The sequence below is a fragment of a genome, unplaced genomic scaffold (assembly GCF_019419815.1).
Source record: "Pyrus x bretschneideri cultivar Hongxiangsu unplaced genomic scaffold, Pyrus_bretschneideri_v1 Contig7, whole genome shotgun sequence".
NCBI classification, from domain to species: Eukaryota; Viridiplantae; Streptophyta; class Magnoliopsida; order Rosales; family Rosaceae; genus Pyrus; species Pyrus x bretschneideri.
Genome location: NW_025999809.1, coordinates 2333425 through 2350089, shown reverse-complemented (window position 1 = coordinate 2350089; position 16665 = coordinate 2333425). Strand labels below are relative to the sequence as shown.

The 16665-nt window shown below is 35.8% G+C and overlaps 2 protein-coding genes across 5 annotated transcripts; one reads left to right on the top strand and one right to left on the bottom strand.

Moving 5' to 3' along the window:
- Positions 1-952: 952 nt before the first annotated feature.
- LOC103936676 (cucurbitadienol 11-hydroxylase-like) lies at positions 953-3514 on the top strand. Its single transcript, XM_009346522.3, has 9 exons — positions 953-1205; positions 1279-1609; positions 1705-1854; positions 1958-2206; positions 2282-2371; positions 2464-2542; positions 2644-2750; positions 2895-3022; positions 3145-3514. The coding sequence occupies exons 1-9, from the start codon at positions 1003-1005 to the stop codon at positions 3236-3238; spliced, it is 1431 nt and encodes a 476-aa protein (XP_009344797.2). The 5' UTR covers positions 953-1002; the 3' UTR covers positions 3239-3514.
- A 5857-nt stretch (positions 3515-9371) lies between these two features.
- Positions 9372-15033, bottom strand: LOC103936675 (protein DETOXIFICATION 45, chloroplastic). Of its 4 annotated transcripts, XR_665696.3 has the most exons (16): positions 14471-15033; positions 13982-14364; positions 13257-13375; positions 13017-13160; positions 12710-12879; positions 12298-12433; positions 11761-11857; positions 11570-11670; positions 11149-11312; positions 10892-10963; positions 10677-10793; positions 10486-10581; positions 10247-10368; positions 9918-9975; positions 9758-9825; positions 9372-9676 (listed from the first exon to the last, which is right to left on the bottom strand). XR_665696.3 is itself a non-coding variant. In XM_009346520.3 (15 exons), the coding sequence occupies exons 1-15, from the start codon at positions 14483-14485 to the stop codon at positions 9665-9667; spliced, it is 1806 nt and encodes a 601-aa protein (XP_009344795.2). In that variant the 5' UTR covers positions 14486-15032; the 3' UTR covers positions 9372-9664. The 4 variants fall into 4 exon arrangements, 3 of the variants coding, with proteins under 3 accessions (XP_009344795.2, XP_048430077.1, XP_009344796.2); XM_009346520.3 differs by lacking the exon at positions 9758-9825 and having other exon boundaries at positions 14471-15032; XM_048574120.1 differs by lacking the exon at positions 9758-9825 and having other exon boundaries at positions 14619-15032.
- Between the last annotated feature and the right edge of the window lie 1632 nt (positions 15034-16665).

Below are 16665 nucleotides of genomic sequence, written 5' to 3'. Positions count from 1 at the left end.
TTTATTTATTTTTATAGTATACTATAGGCAAAGAGTGAGATTAAAAAATTATAAAACACATTAAAATAAAATATCAAGTAATTTAAAAATACCAAAAACATTAAAAAATTAATAATAATTAATTTACTAGTGCAAAAAATGTGAAAAAATATGCAACCGCTTGTATTTACATCCTCTACGTTTTGAGGATGGGTACATTATTGCTTAAATTTTTAAAACCATACAAATTCTCATGAATAGTATTTTTAAGCGAGTTCAAAATAAATAAAATTCATAATCATTAATGTATAAGTTTGAAAAATGTGAAAACATACATAAACACTTGTAATTGCATCCTCTATGCTTAGACAATAGTTACATAGTCGTTTAAATTTTTAAAACCCTCCAAATCTCATGAATATGTTTTTTATTTGAGTGCAAAATTAATGAAATTAATAATAATTATTGTAGAAGTGTGAAAAATGAAAAAAAAAAAATATATATATATATATATATATATATATATATATAATGACTCCTAATGACAACTTTACAACTTTTGTAAAGGGGTCAACTCCGAAATTTAGTATGTATATACTAATTTAGGATTATGTTTTACATTTTTTTGGGCCAAATTATGTTTTTCATTTTTCGTTATTTATTGATTTAAAATATGTTTTTCTTAATGGGTAACGAGTCGGGTCATATTACCTAATAATATTAACAGGTCGATTTTGGGTTGAGTCATATTACCCGTTTACTTTAACGAGTGTTACACAACACAACCCATAAAGCTATCAGGTATAACACGAAAACGACACAAACAAGTGAAACACGACACAAATGCCAGGTCTAGTTGAAGATGAATTTTTGGACGAATCAGGTTATTCTTTGACTTTTGAACTTTCAGCCCTAGACAGGCTTACCCACTTCTTTTCCAGTCAGACATACATGTATATAAAGGGAAGGGAGTCACCAGTATTATTTCTGCGATCTGAAATTAACCACAGAGTAGTCATAACAATGTGGGATGTGGTGGGATTAAGTTTTGTAGCTTTGCTAGTCATATACTTAACTTACTTGATTACCCAATGGAAGAATCCAAAATGCAATGGGGTTCTCCCTCCAGGTTCTATGGGACTGCCTCTTATTGGAGAGACTCTCAATTTACTTATTCCCAGCTACTCCCTTGATCTTCATCCATTCATTAGGAAGAGACTCGAAAGGTAAATAAAGTTTGCCTACACAATTGACAACAAGCTCACTTCTGTTTTCCTTAACTATTTCTTTTCCTTGCAGATATGGACCCATATTTCGGACTAGTTTGGCAGGCAAGCCAGTTCTAGTATCAGCCGATCCAGAGTTCAATAATTATGTACTTAAGCAAGAAGGGAGGATGGTTGAATTTTGGTACTTGGACACATTTTCTAAGATCTTTATGCAGGAAGGAGGGAACAGGACGAATCAGATTGGTGTCATTCACAAATACGCAAGGAGCATTTTCCTGAATCACTTTGGCGCTGAATGCATTAAGGAAAAGTTGCTCACCCAGATAGAAGGAAGTATCAACAAACATTTATGTGCCTGGTCAAATCAGGAATCTGTTGAAGTGAAAAAGGCTGGCTCCATTGTAAATTTCAAGCCATCTTAGTATCTTCTTTATTAATGCTTGTTTCTGCTGGTCTACTTGTAATTGACACAGTACTTTTGATGTCGCCATTGTAGATGGCTTTAAATTTTTGTGCAGAACATATGATCGGTTATGATGCCGAAACAGCAACAGAAAACCTGGGTGAGATTTATCATAGAGTCTTCCAAGGTCTTATTTCCTTTCCCTTGAATGTTCCTGGAACAGCTTACCATAATTGCTTAAAGGTACTAATCAAAATGGTTATTTTCGTTCTAGAAAAGGCAAAATTTGTTACATTTTAATTCAATGAGATATCACATAAAAGTCAAAGTTTTGGTATTTATTCAGATCCACAAGAAGGCGACAACCATGTTGAGGGCTATGCTAAGGGAGAGACGCAGCTCACCTGAGAAGCGTCGAGGAGATTTCCTTGACCAAATCATCGACGACTTGGATCAAGAGAAGTTCTTGTCAGAGGACTTCTGTGTACACTTGATATTCGGGGGCTTGTTTGCTATCTTTGAGTCTATTTCAACAGTATTGACATTATTTTTCAGTTTACTTGCAGACCATCCTGCGGTTCTACAAGAGTTGACGGTATGTATACTAACTTTGTGCATCAATAGAATCTTCCGAACTCCTCTATGTCGGACTATAATAAATTATCATCAGGCTGAGCATGAGGCACTTCTCAAAAATCGAGAAGACCAAAATTCTGCACTTACATGGGATGAATATAAATCGATGACTTTTACCCTTCAAGTTAGTTCTTTGAGCTCAACATGGTTTGTTCTACCTTGAACAGTTGTATATATAGGAAAGTGTTATAACTTGCTGGACTTTGGAAACTACAGGTTATCAACGAAACTCTTAGGCTGGCTAATACTGCTCCAGGCTTGCTTCGTAGAGCATTGAAAGATATCCCAGTAAAGGGTAAGTCCTCAGTTTCAAATTGGTTTGGCCCTTAGTTAATTCAAACTTAAAAATAGTTGTTTAGTTGATCAATAAAATGTTTGTACGTAAATGCTTTGAAGGATATACGATACCAGCTGGCTGGACGATTTTGCTTGTCACCCCTGCTCTGCATTTAACTTCCAACACGTTCAAAGATCACTTGGAGTTCAATCCATGGCGTTGGAAGGTATGCATACCTGTCTTTGAAACTTGAGTATATCGTTGCCATTTTTTTCAAATAACTTCAATTTTTGGTAGAATCTGATTGCAATCACAAAACTATCTCACAGCTAACTTTGTTTATGCATGTTTATGTTTTGTATGGGATTAGGACCTTGACTCCCTTGTAATATCTAAGAACTTCATGCCGTTTGGTAGTGGATTAAGGCAATGTGCAGGGGCCGAGTTCAGCAGAGCGTACTTGTCCACCTTTCTCCATGTTTTGGTCACCAAATATAGGTATATATCACCACTCCCCTCTTATTTTAATCTCAGCATCTCACCGGAAGTAGCAATTCTAGTTTGTGCCTACATGGTTTTTGGCAGAGCTAAAACATCTTTTCAATTTCTGCTGTACATAGGTGGACAACAATCAAAGGCGCACGCATTTCTCGAAGGCCTATATTGGCATTCGGGGATGGCGCTCACATTAAGTTCTCGGAGAAGAAAAACTGAGATATTTTCCTAATTCAGTTTGTGGAAAATGATCAAACACTTGTCTTGATGTACCTATTTATGATTAAAACAGGATGTGCAATATAATATGTTATAGATGAAGCATGAATAAAGCCGAAATGATGTAAAATCTGAATTATTGTAGTTGGAATAACTTAGGGCTTGCCCCAAGTGGCTGATGTGCACTTGCTAAAGCGCCAGCTCTCCAGTTATCGATTATACTTGGATGTCAAAATTTATAAAGGTTTTATTAAATAATAATTAATAAAGTTTTTTATTTTTTTTCCTTATTATCATAAATGACTGTTTGTATTATTTTTCTTTTTTTTGGGGCCTCGGACGTCCACATTTCTAGCTTATGAAAGAAATTCAAGTTGCGCTTGTTGTACCGAATTGAACTAGTTTTAGAGACTAAGCTGAACTAGCTTATGATAGACTAAGATGTACTAATTAACTTAGTAAAGTGTTTGGTATAGGATCAGACTAAAAAACAGGATAATAAAAATAATAAAAATTAATTCCCTTTTTATTTTTTTGTTTTCTTTTCCATTTTCTAGAATAATCTGTCTTCCTAATTTTGGTCAAACTATCTCCTTCTTCCTCTTCCTGTCTCTTCCCTTTTCCTTATCCCGTCCAACTCCCTTTCCCCCTCTCCCTACGCTTCCTCTCACACCTTCATAATCTACTGCAAATCTTCAAAATCAAACCACAAAGTAAGAAATAGAGTGAAAATTTAGGAGTTGGGGGTGGGGTGCATTTGTGATTGGCTCGAAGACACTTATTACTATGGTTTAGTAGTATTCTTCTTCACTTGTAAGTGAGAGGTCTCAGGTTCGATTCTCGTTAAATGTGAAGTTGAACTACATTATTCTGGTAGACCTGTTGTGAGGCTTAGCCACTTCCCATCCCCTTAGTTCAGATACTAGATCGTTTGATAAAAAAAAAATTAATTAATTAGCCTATAACAAATTATATTTTGAAGACAATTAGAAGCTTGAATCAAATGATAAATCTAATAACTTTGTGCCGCAATTTCTTCATGTATTGGTCACCAGACCCTACACCAAGGTAGGAGTACACATTACTCGAAATATTGATTTTAGGGCTTGGAGATGGAATTCACAGTAAGTTAGTGTTGAACCTCAAAACTACCAAGCTTCCTTTGGTTGAGTGCAAGCATGCTAACTCGACGACCGAGCTCGAGCTGTGAGTAGAATGAATGTGGTGATGGGGGGAATGTGTTGCTGACTTCTGTTATCCGAGCGATCACAGCCGAAGAAGAAACTCGTCTCTGCCTCAGGGTTTTAGAGCTTGAAGACAAAGTTGTTAGTTACTGCGAAGTTCAGGATCGTCTGCACCGGGTTCAGCTTCTTCAATTATATTCGAGAAAAATATGTGTGCCGAATCAAGATTAAACTGTAAGGACACAAATACTCGAAAGAAATGAGTGTCTTGACTATGAATGTGGTTCGACCGTCGAAATGCCTAACTCTAAAGTGTACTTGAGAATATCCAACCATAAAATAGGTTCAGCTTTCAATGTGCCAAACACTGTAACCTGGTAACAGCTCAACTCATCGAGAGGTTAATGAGATGACCTTTTCCAACAAGGACTCGAAGACTTGTTGACAGAGACTTGAATAGATAGTTGCAAACTCAAAGCGGTGTTATTCCAAATTGAAGGTGCTAATGCTTCGCTCAATTTGAACGAAGAGTCGTCCACAGAGCCCAAGAATTATGATAATTGCTGAAGGAAGCTGAGTGAGAATTGTACCCTAGTTGTGAAGATTTTCTCGTCCTAACAGCCGTTGTAAAGTTGATGCACATGAAAGTAGGTGTAATATGACCAATTGAAACTACAATATGATGATTGGGATTTTTAAACGTATGTTTCCAAAACCAAATGCATTGTTTGCAAACCATTTTGGATCGAAAAAGATCTCGGATTAGGATATGACAATATCCATGCATACACAAATAACTGGGTATTGTTTTATCGTGAATTCGAGAAGTTATATAATGTCCAAGTATAATGAGCCGAGATATCGAAAGAACAAGATTCCAAATAAGGTGTTGCGTTATTTTCCCCTTACACCAAGATAACATAGATTGTACATGTCGACCCATAATGCATGTATTAGCATAAGGAGGAACGGGTTGGTGACGATGCATTGTGGCATCCAGCTAATGGCGAAGCATGGAAATGATTTGATAAAATCTATTCCGATTTTGTGGTAGAGCTAAGAAATGTCAGACTAGGACTTGCTTCTGACAACTTCAATATGTTTGGGAATTTTTCCAATGAGCACAACACTTGGTTGGTAGTCTTATAACTTGCCCCTACAGGTGCATGAAGAAAGAATTTATGATCACCATGCGATTCCATTGATGTTTATTTGCAAGCATTGATTGATGAGTTGATAGATTTATGGGCAAATGGTGTGCGAACATATATACAACAGGTCTATAAGGAAAATGTTCACTCTAAGAGTCATGGTTATGTGGACAATTAATGATTTCTCAGCTTATGGTATATTGTCAAGCTGGAGCACCAAAAGGTATATGGCATGCCTAACATAAGGCGATGACTCATCGCTTTTTTGTACGCTGGAAGGATATGCTACTTGGGTTATCGAAGATGGCTTCCCTAGGATCACGAGTGGTAAGACAAGCCTGAAACATTTGATGGGACAACAAAGTATCGAACTAGACCAAGAGAATTATCTAAAGATGAGATTTTGGCCAAGTTGAATATGCTCCAATTTGAGGAAGGCTCGAGACTAGTGCAACAATTGAATTTGACAAAAAAGTATATTCTTTGACTTGGAATACTAATCGAAATTAAAGATTAGACACATTGTTGATCCCGTGCGTATTGAGAGGAATGTATGTGACAAAGTGGTGGGAACGACATTAACGATAACTAAGGATAACTAAGGAGTTCTTTTGTAGCCATACAACTTTCCTTAACGATAACTAAGTCAAAAGATAATATTTTTAAAATACAGCTCTACTAGGTAATAAGTTCTTTACAGTAATAAAATAAATTCTATTTTGGAGCAATGAGTGAAGTCTGACGACTTCGTCGAGATTAAATATGCTTGTTCCGCAAGATACAGGAACCTGTTCTAGTAAGGAATCAACCAGGTTTCCTATATTCTTGGAGTTTCTACAATCTAGAGATTGGCATTTGCCACAAGTAATCTAACTCCTAAGGGGATGCAATATCTACTCCTATTATCCTCTGGGATTCTCCTAGGTTAATACAAATTCCATATCCTAAAAAAATTCTATCTCTAGTGATATAAATACGTCATTCTAGGGTTCATCTCTAGTAACGCAGTTATCGTACACTTACTCTCTTGATTATTGCTTAAGCCTCATATATTTGTTTACTAACTTGACCGTCGAAGAGCCTTTGGCTGGTACCACCCCAGTCATTGGCTCTTACAATTGTTTGTTGTTTTACAAATAAACGAGTTTGTGCATCTCTATCTTTCGCCGCGGTCCGCAACTTTGGTTCCAACAAATGCTACCTAGAGACACTTAATTTGCCAGCTGGCAAGAAGCCTATGGGATGTAAGTGGGTCTATAAGGTGAAGTACAAAGCCGATGGTAAAGTGGATAGATTTAAAGCCAGACTAGTAGGAAACGATACACTAAGAAATATGGAGTTGATTATATGGCTTCCTTTGTGCCGGTAGCTAAGTTAAACATAGTTCAGCTATTTTTTATGTGAAGAATGTGTTTTTGCGTGGAGAACTTAGAGAAGATGTTTATATGGATCTCCTGCCTAGGTGTAATATTTTGTAGAGTACAGTCGAAAAGTGTGCCAACTTAAGAAATCCTTGTATGGATTGGAGCAATCTCTGCGAACATGGTTTGGCAGGATTAAAAAGTCCTTGAGGGAGTTCGGTTACAAGCAAAGAAATTGTGTATGTCGATGATATGGTTGTGATGGTAAATGATCCAGATGAACAAAAGTTGTTACATAGTTAATTGCCCAAAGAATTCAAGATGAAGGACCTTGGTCCTCTAAAATACATTCTTGGAATCGAAGTGTCCCAAAAAACCGAACCCAAAAAAAGGGAACTGAAAGCACGAAAAAAAAAATACACGAACCGAACCTAACCGAAATGAGTTTGTTCAATTTCGGTCCATGGTTCGAAAACCAAACCAAGCCGAAGTTACTAAAAAATCGATGTCATTTTTTACCATACGCTTAGTATGATGCCGTTTCGTTCGTGTATGATCTTACTGCAAGTACGATCGAGGTTTTCTTCACCGTTTTTCCTTTCCTTCTTCGCTTTGCTTCTAATTCTCTTTTCTCTCTGTTTGCCAGTGAGCATACTGCACCCTGTGAAAAGACTGCAATTAATACACGAATGCACTGCTCTTTGTGTCCAGTAAAACTTCTTAATCATCAACTTTGCCTTTCCGTTAATGACGAAACGAAACCTACATTAAGCATTGTTTTAGGCCATTCTCTATTTCCAATTAGCAAATTCCTTTCCTTTTCCACAAACAATTCAAGCTAATTGACTTTCCCTCAACACTTGGACGCTTGGGACTATTTCTTTTATGCCATAAATAATTCAAGGTCATTGAATTTTTTTTTAATTGTGGAAAATTTTATTTCAGAAAAAAAAAATCAAACCGAATTTGAAAAAAATGAACCGAACAGTAATTTTGGTTTGATTTTCTATTTTAGCAGAAAACCTAACCCGCACCCAGATGTCATTTTCCTATGTAGATCGATTGTATAAAACTTGATTTTAAACACGTTCTTATATACATTTGACATTTGAGGTCGTTTATAAAATTCATGAACATATTCAACACATCCCCCAAGTCTTGTTACTATATATAAAAATGGTAATATGAAGTGGTTGGTCACCCAACTTTGTTATTTATATTTGAGGAATATTAATAGGAGGAGGAAGACATGAATATATATATATATATATATATATATATATTATCAATTCATTAATATATATACATTAATAGAAGTAATCTACATCAAAATTTATGTATTTATAAAATTCATGAAACTTCATATACAATACATCCCCGCAAGTTTAATTAATTTGTTAATCTCTACGTAATTATATTCGTACGTTTGATTTGCCTTTAGGTGCCAAAAGATGGTTAGGAACTTAGGGGTATAGCCTAAAGCATGTGGGCAAGACATATGCAATGGGGTTCCCATTTTTTGAAAAAAAAAATGAAGATTAGGTGTGGGGTCCACACCACATCGAATTTCAACGATCTGAATCGTCTATTTAGTAAGTCACGATTCATAGATCATCCTTGCAAAAATTCAACTCAATCCGAAACCATATGCCTATTTAATTATCAAGATCAAATTTCATTGTTTCTTGTATAACAAAGTATTCGTTCATTTCTTTGAACCCAATTAAATGTCTTAAATATTTCTGATTTGGTTAATATTTTGCAAGGATGATCTATGAGGTATAACTGAAAAACTAGACAGTTCGGATTGTTAAAGTTCGATATGGTGTGGACCCCACAACTAATTCCCATTTTTATTATAAAAAAAAAATGAAGATCCTTTTCCTTAAAAGCTTCCTCTATATATATCGGATTCTATTCGTAGAAACTGAAGCATGCAACGACTGATCAGACACTTGTATCTAATTCTAAATGGGAAAGGCGGCTGAACAAGATGCAGACCGCTAAAGAAAAGAATTTTACGAGTTCTCAGATTTTCCATGGAAGAATTGCACAGCTAGATGTAATTGGATTGTCCGAGAGTATTTCGAACTTGTACACCTCCGAGATGAGATGCAGATGGCTAGCTGAGCTTCTCGGAGGCACATTTAAGCTGCCATGCATAAAAGAGATGGAGAAACATGTGGAAAAATGGGACGCATACGCGATATTACCAAAGATCATGCATGGGCGCCCTCCATCGATGTCCTTTTGTTTAGCTAGCAACTTCAGCACCATCTCTATCTACCAAATCAACAACTACCAATAAAGAAAGCTTAAGCAACAAAAATTGAATTTGATGTTACTCGAAAAAGCACAGCTTCCTACGCAGCCTCCGGTGGCTGGAGCGCCCAACGCCATGCTGTTGTCGAAGTGGTGGGGATTTGGGAGGATCGACAAAGGAAGGAGTGTGAATTTTATAGTCAAGGACAAGAGAGATGTATCCAAGAACTAGAAGCTACATTGTTTCCAGGAGAAGAATCATGTCCTCATGAAGACGACAAGAATATATACTAAGTAACGTTCAGGTTCTTTTTTCGTACCCCAAAATTATCAATGAATATAATAAAACCGTGTAATCATCTGATACAAATACTGATCCAAATGCGCAATTTGTAGCTGAAACCTCTCTTCGGCTTGTGGGAAATACTAGGTCTGTGATGTGATTCAATCAAATTGATTTTGCCAATCTCAAGTGGCCAGCTGAAAAAAAAAGTGGATTATGCAGTTTTAGGCACATTCTAATAGCTGGAAACATGTCCATAGTTTCATATCAAATCCCACCTCTAAATTTTAAATAAGATTTTCAAGGGAAGAAAACATGAGGCTTCATCGGCATATTCCAGCTAGTCCTTCAAGAGCCAGAGAGAAATATTTTGCAGTTCGCGAAAAAATTAAAAAATGGAAAAATACAGAATGAGAAGAATTTTGAATGTCCACTAACCTGAGCTGTTTGAATATCCCTGTGCACAAACCACCACGGACCTGATTTTGACAGATATCTGAAAGGAGAACAGAAGAAAAACAAAGACACGAAGAATCACCAACAAAGATAGTGATGATGCTGATAAACGTAAAACTCAAATCTGAACAATCATTTTGCCTTTTCTACTAAAATAAGCAAATGCCGTATTCATATTTTAGCAATAGAAGCCTTAGATTTATTATCATCGGAAGTTATAAACCAGCGACTTAAAGTTGGATTGGTTATCGAAAAGAGTACATATTCACAAATAATGATGATAATCAAAATTTGACATGGTAAATTATTACCTGGCATAGCCTGCGACTGCTCGCAAGCCCATGAAGAGAGTCAAACCCAGCCAAACTCCATGAAGGCCAAAGATGGAAGGAGCATATAGCAAAAATGTGGAAGATATTGCCCCCACAACCATCTATTAATAAATAGAAACTTTGTGAACAACAAAAACAGAAATATGTACTCTTACATAGTCAAGGTAATAATGAAGTCATGACTGAATAACTTTGGTTCTTCTAAGGGAGAAGCTTACCATGGAGCGAGCTGCATATGCAAAATCTGAAACACCATAATGGAGGCCATCGAAAACATAAGCTAGAGCATTTAAAGGCTGACTAGCACTGACAAACTGTGGAAAATTAAACATCATTACCTATGTTAAAGACATCTGCATTTGCATAAATCTAGACTAATATACCAACAAGCATAAATTTGAATACGTACCAATATACCAGATCTAACAATTGCTAATACTTCAGGATCGTTGGTGAACAACGTAGCTAAAGAACCAAAAGATACTCCCAAAATTACAGACAAGGAAATACCTGTGAACAATCCTATCTGAAAAAACATTCACGTAAATTTATCGTATTTGAAATCAAGAAACTACATATGCAACATAACAAAACTACAACACAAATAAGTCAAAAAAAATATACCTTTAACACGGAGTCAGCAACTTCTTTCACAATTTTGTATTCACCTTTTGATAAGTAACTTGCGATCAGGGCCTGCAAAATGAGACATTTTAGCTATGCCATATACAAAGACACACAATTCTTACAAACCCCAATTCGAGATGACAAATATCAGTGAATTTTGGTGAAACTAATACTTAGTCTTCACATACTGATTGAGTTACCAATATGGAAACCAATAGTACAGACTACGATGATCAAAACAGCAGAGTCAGTACCTGACCAGATGCAGCCATTGCATCAGTTAGAAGGGATACAGCCAACCATACTTGAATACATATCTGATGAGCAGCCATAGCTACTGGACCTTGACGAGCTGCCATTGATGTTCCCAATGTCAAGGTTGTAAGACAAGCAACAGTTCTTCCAAGAAGAAAGCCACCTACATCATATTAGGTAACAAATTTTGAATGGGTAGATGAGAGAATTATATCTGGGGTAATGAAAAAAGTTTAACAACCAACACAAAGACAAAAGAAAAGTTAATATACACTGCCCTGATACATGTGCACTGAATCGGAAGTAAAGTGAACTACTATGATAGTCAAGAAAATCAATGAATAAGAAGGCTGGAAAAAAGCTGTATATTTTCAGATAGATGAGAGCGTAAAACGTTAAATAAAAGGAAATAAAACTTACCGGATTTAATGTATCCACCAAATTGCAGTGATCCAACCTTCGGAGGCAATAGTACAGCTCTCTTATTTAGAAACCAGATCATTAAAAAGGTGACAGTGTATCTGAAAATCAGAAATTCCATAATATTCATTTTCTAATTACAGAGAAAACAAAAGTTAATATTTACAGAAAATGTATTCAAAATCACATACTGAGATATAACAGTGGAAATAGCTGCACCAGTTGCACCCAAACGAAAATAATATATAAGGAGCGGTAACAAAAACACGGCTAACAAATTACCAATACCTGCACAAATAACAATACATTAATTAACTGGAAGGACTACTCAAGCTTGATTAAAAACAAATGGAAATCAACAAGTTGGAGACAAGACCGTAGATACACTGTGCAAGAATAACAGACCAATCTTGTTTGTGGGTTATATGTATAGTACGGGTGGGGCGTGTGTGTGTGTCTACACCTTATAGAAAACTAGACTTTCCATCAGATTATTTCATATTCAATCAAAAGATGCTAAAGGCCATTTGGACACATATCACAAATATATAGCATTGTAGTGGATAAAAAAATGTTACACCACTTCCCCAGTGCTCTCCCCTCAGCAAGATGCTGATGACAAAAGATTAACCAGGCATTTCAGCAGTCACACATGATAAATTCATACTGCTATCTATAAAGGGATGTTTTCACTTGAACATTTAAAGTATATATAGCCAAAAACTTGCCTAGACATAGTACTGGAGTTTTTGTATCCTTAAATCCACGGAAAACTCCTTGAAGAGCCAAAGACGCTACAACTGCGGGAGCACCAAGTGCTCTTAGTTGAAGAAATAGTTGTGCTTGAATGCGCATAGGTGAGTCCTGTGACATTCGGGGAAAAAAGAATCTTCCTTAAATAAACAGTCAAAGATGAGAGGGGAAATCAGAAAATGTATGAGCTCCCCCCACAACCAAATAAAACACCAAATTAAGTAAAGTGCAGCACAAGACCTAGAAACTTGTACAGTAATTGTTCACATACATATAATTACATTTATGTATACAAAAAATAGAAAGTTTGTATAATTATGTAAAAAGATATAAGAAAAAGCAGACAAACAAATCAGTATGGAGATGTAATTAGATCAGGTAACCTACTGATGATATGCCCATCGTATTTAGAAACAACCCAGATCCCATAGACAGGGCCACGGCCTCAAAAATTCCAATCCCAACTGCTAACAATAAAGCTGTAGACACTGAAGATAGCTGCTTTCTCTCAACGACTCCATTAACAGGTTTGGGTTTACCGTCTAGATAACCATTTTCTGTACGAGAATTAGCCGAAATCAGATAGCGAAAAAAATAATGTTAAGTAATCTCTGCTCTAATTTAGACATAAAGACCGACCAAATATGTGTAAAACAAAGATGACCTGGGAAGTAAAACAAAAATTTAACTTCACCTGAAATAGAACCTTTACTTTCACTCTTAGCAAGGTCTTCAGCAACAAATGATGTAGCAACACTGAGGAGGGGGATGTTAAATATCTTTGAGATATAATTAAAGATGTTCATTGAAATACCAGCTGAAGCCAATTCCACAGAACCTACGGAAAAACAAAAGAAAATTAAGTAACAGCTCCAAATTTAAATCAATTGTACAGTGCTTAGTCATTGAGGACGTTTAAAGGAGTGAAACAAACCCAAATTGCCAATGTACGCAGTCTCCATTAGTTGTGCTAATGGATCAATGGCCTGACCCAGAATTGCAGGTAAAGAAAGCATCAATAGCTCGCGTTTGATATCTGGAGAATATGTTTCACTGCTAGGAATGTTATTCAACTCGTTAACCCAAAACAAACATAAAACAATGTTTAAGATAACTCCCCAACATCTAAAAACTAAGAATAATAATAACATTTTTAGAGAATCGCTGAAATGGACAATTCCCAAAAGCTATTGATAGTATTACTTTTCATATAAGCTTCATACATCAAGATCAAGTGAATACAAGCAAAATTAGCTTGCTTGCACTTATAAATCAATAACCACATACGAAGGGAGGGACTAGAGGATGAAGGGATTGGGAGGCTTCCAACAAAAGTAGAAAAATTTATCTAAAGCTATCATCCTCAGTTACCACCCACTCTATCAAATTTGAAAACAAACGTATGAATCTCTTTGCAAGTAAAAGGCGCAGTTCAACTTAGACAGATCAGTACCAAGTATTTTACAGAAAAAGCAACATGCAACTCCATTAACGCGCCTATTTCATGTTCAATTTAAAAAAAAAAATGATATAAAAATAATAAAACAGAGCATCAATCATGAAAAAAACAAGTACAAGAACAATAAAAGCAACATTTCAAGAAGCTAAAGCAACAAAAAATTTACACATAACAAGATCCTGTAGGCTATAAGGTCTTACAGGTCACCAGTCCCCCCACTTATGGGAGCTTCCTCTTCTTGTAAAGCCAACTTCCCTTCAACCTCAAAGGATCCCACACCCAAATCCGAACTCAACTGATTCGCCACCCCCGGAAAACAGGGTCTTCTGCGGCGTGTCACTAGCGGCAAGCACAGTGGTCTGCGTGTGGCAGACAGATTACATCCCCCCATAGCATTGGCATTGCTCAAATCCTTCCTAACACTTCTTGCTACAATATTACTATCTTCCCTTGTGTGCAATGGATTAAAAAACCTGGACTTTCGAGTTATCGGGTTACCGTCTCTGGATCCAGCGGTTAATCCGTTAGAAAGGGCGCCACTTCTGAATTGGGTAGCCGCCATTTTCACCAGTTCGTGTAATTCCTTCAAAATCAAACGGAAAATCCAAAATTTTCGTCAGAATTTCCGAGCACTAGGGTCTTAACAACAATAAATAAACTTCAATTATGCAAAAAGGAACGAAATTTACACAACCAACAATCATTTCCCACTTTCCCGAAACAAAAATTCAAATTTGTGAAAGCCAAACTCCGCTTCGAGAAAAGAAATTACATCACATTTGAATACAGAAAATAAAACTGCATAACAATTGTATAAAAACGTGCACCCCACGCAACTAAACGGAATAAGGCGGCGGCAATTGGGAAGTGAAAAGGGAGTTGGGAGAACAATCTGTTTGGTTCCCGGGAAATTCTACAAAACAGGGGAAAAGAAAAACAGAAAGTAGAGAAGAAACAAGAAGGAGGAGTCACCTTTGTGCAGGGGGGAGAGAAAGAGAGAGAGAGAGAGAGAGAGAGAGAGAGGGATTGAGATTATTGGGGGTCTAGAAGTGAGGAAGAAGAAGAGGAGGAAAGAGAGAGGGGGTTGGAATGTCGGTTCAGAATTAAGTGAGAGAGAGAGGTGGGGCGGGCGGGTCCAAGAGTGGTCAGTGGCTGGGTGTACATTTACACGGCTGATTCCGTACGCCACTGCAAATGATAGAGGGGAAGGGAGGGTGGTCACGAGGCCTTGGCTTTCACTTTTGCAATCATCGCTCTCAGGATGCTAAACCACGTGCCGCGCTATGAAATGACACCTTTTTTGTGCCACGTTATGCAATCATGGGTGTTACTAACTATCACGCATTTCTTGTTAATTTTTATTCTACTCTTCGTTTGTTTCATTTGAAATTAATGAAGAATTATGTGAAAGAAAAAATGATTTACGGAGTGTATTATTCTTTCTCTAATGATAAACGGGTGCAGAAAATCATGTTCTTTTGTCCCGCCATGTAACTACCACTTCATATGTATAACATAACTGATGAAAAGTTTAAAAGTGGAGTTTGTCTGTTACTAATACTTTTAGTGTTTTCTTCTTAACGCAAATGATTATTGTTTAGTGTAAAAATACAGTTAGAAGAAACAAAACAAAAAAAATAGAATTATATGGCTAAATCGAGAAAACGGTACTAAACGTTTACTTATAAGGAACGGAAACGAGAAGAAAATGAATGATTTAAAATTCATGACTTCTTCTGAGTAGACATTTACCCATTGAGAAAAACATGTCACGATTCCACCGTTGAATATAGCAATTAGTAATCATGTTAAGTAAAAAAGGTTGGTTTATGTTTTGATTTATTAGAATTAGTGAACAATAATGGCGAGATTCAACTCCATTAATATTTAGTTGTTATATGATCAGTAAACAGATTAATGAGAATGTTTATTTCGCCTATACCAATTCCTTACTTTTTCGTATTCTTGAGTTATTAGATTCATTATTTTTTTCATTTTTATAAGTAAACATGTTTTTTTATTAAAAAAAAAAATATATATATATATATATATATATTATATTCTTTAAATTTATGAACAACTCATCGCCTATCAATTGTTCATGGCCACATCAATAAACCACTTCACGTGTAAATAATTGAAAAATACTAATTAGTTGCCCACTCAATCAAAGACATGCTTAATAAATGAGTGGGTTCAGTACAGTTATCGTATTAAAATTTTTGTTTCAATTATCATACCAAACTTTTGATATGACAGAATCTAGTACTATTACCATTCCAAATTTTCGATATACCAAATTTATATATGCCATAAAATTCAGTTGGCATGACATGGAATGATATTGTACCAATTGAGATTTTTTTTTTTTTTTTGTATGCAAGTAGCCCACATATTAAGATGAAACTTAATACCATATATCTTTGTTGTAGAGGAATTTGAGAGAGAATGAGAGAATTCTATTGGAGAATTTCTAAGTGTGTGTTACAATGTGAGGCATAATCACCTTTAAATAATGGTGTGGCTATCCTGACAAATTACACAAATCATCCATAATTCAATAAGGATAATCAATTGCCTAATCAATCAAAGAATGAATGACCTATTCATTTGAGGAATCAATAACCTAACGGTTACAACAATTACACCAATTAATGGACAGACATAAATATAAATTCGGCAACAATCTTTAATTTTCCAAATAATCTAATATACCTATATCCTACAACCAAGATTCATCATTCATCATTATTTAGACATATTTAGTAAGTCAAAACATGCATTAAGGATAACATACAAAAGTTAGGATTACAAACCGAATCAAATTGAACTTAAATACTTCAAGTTGCAAACTAAATCAAATATATAAAGATCAAAGTTAGTA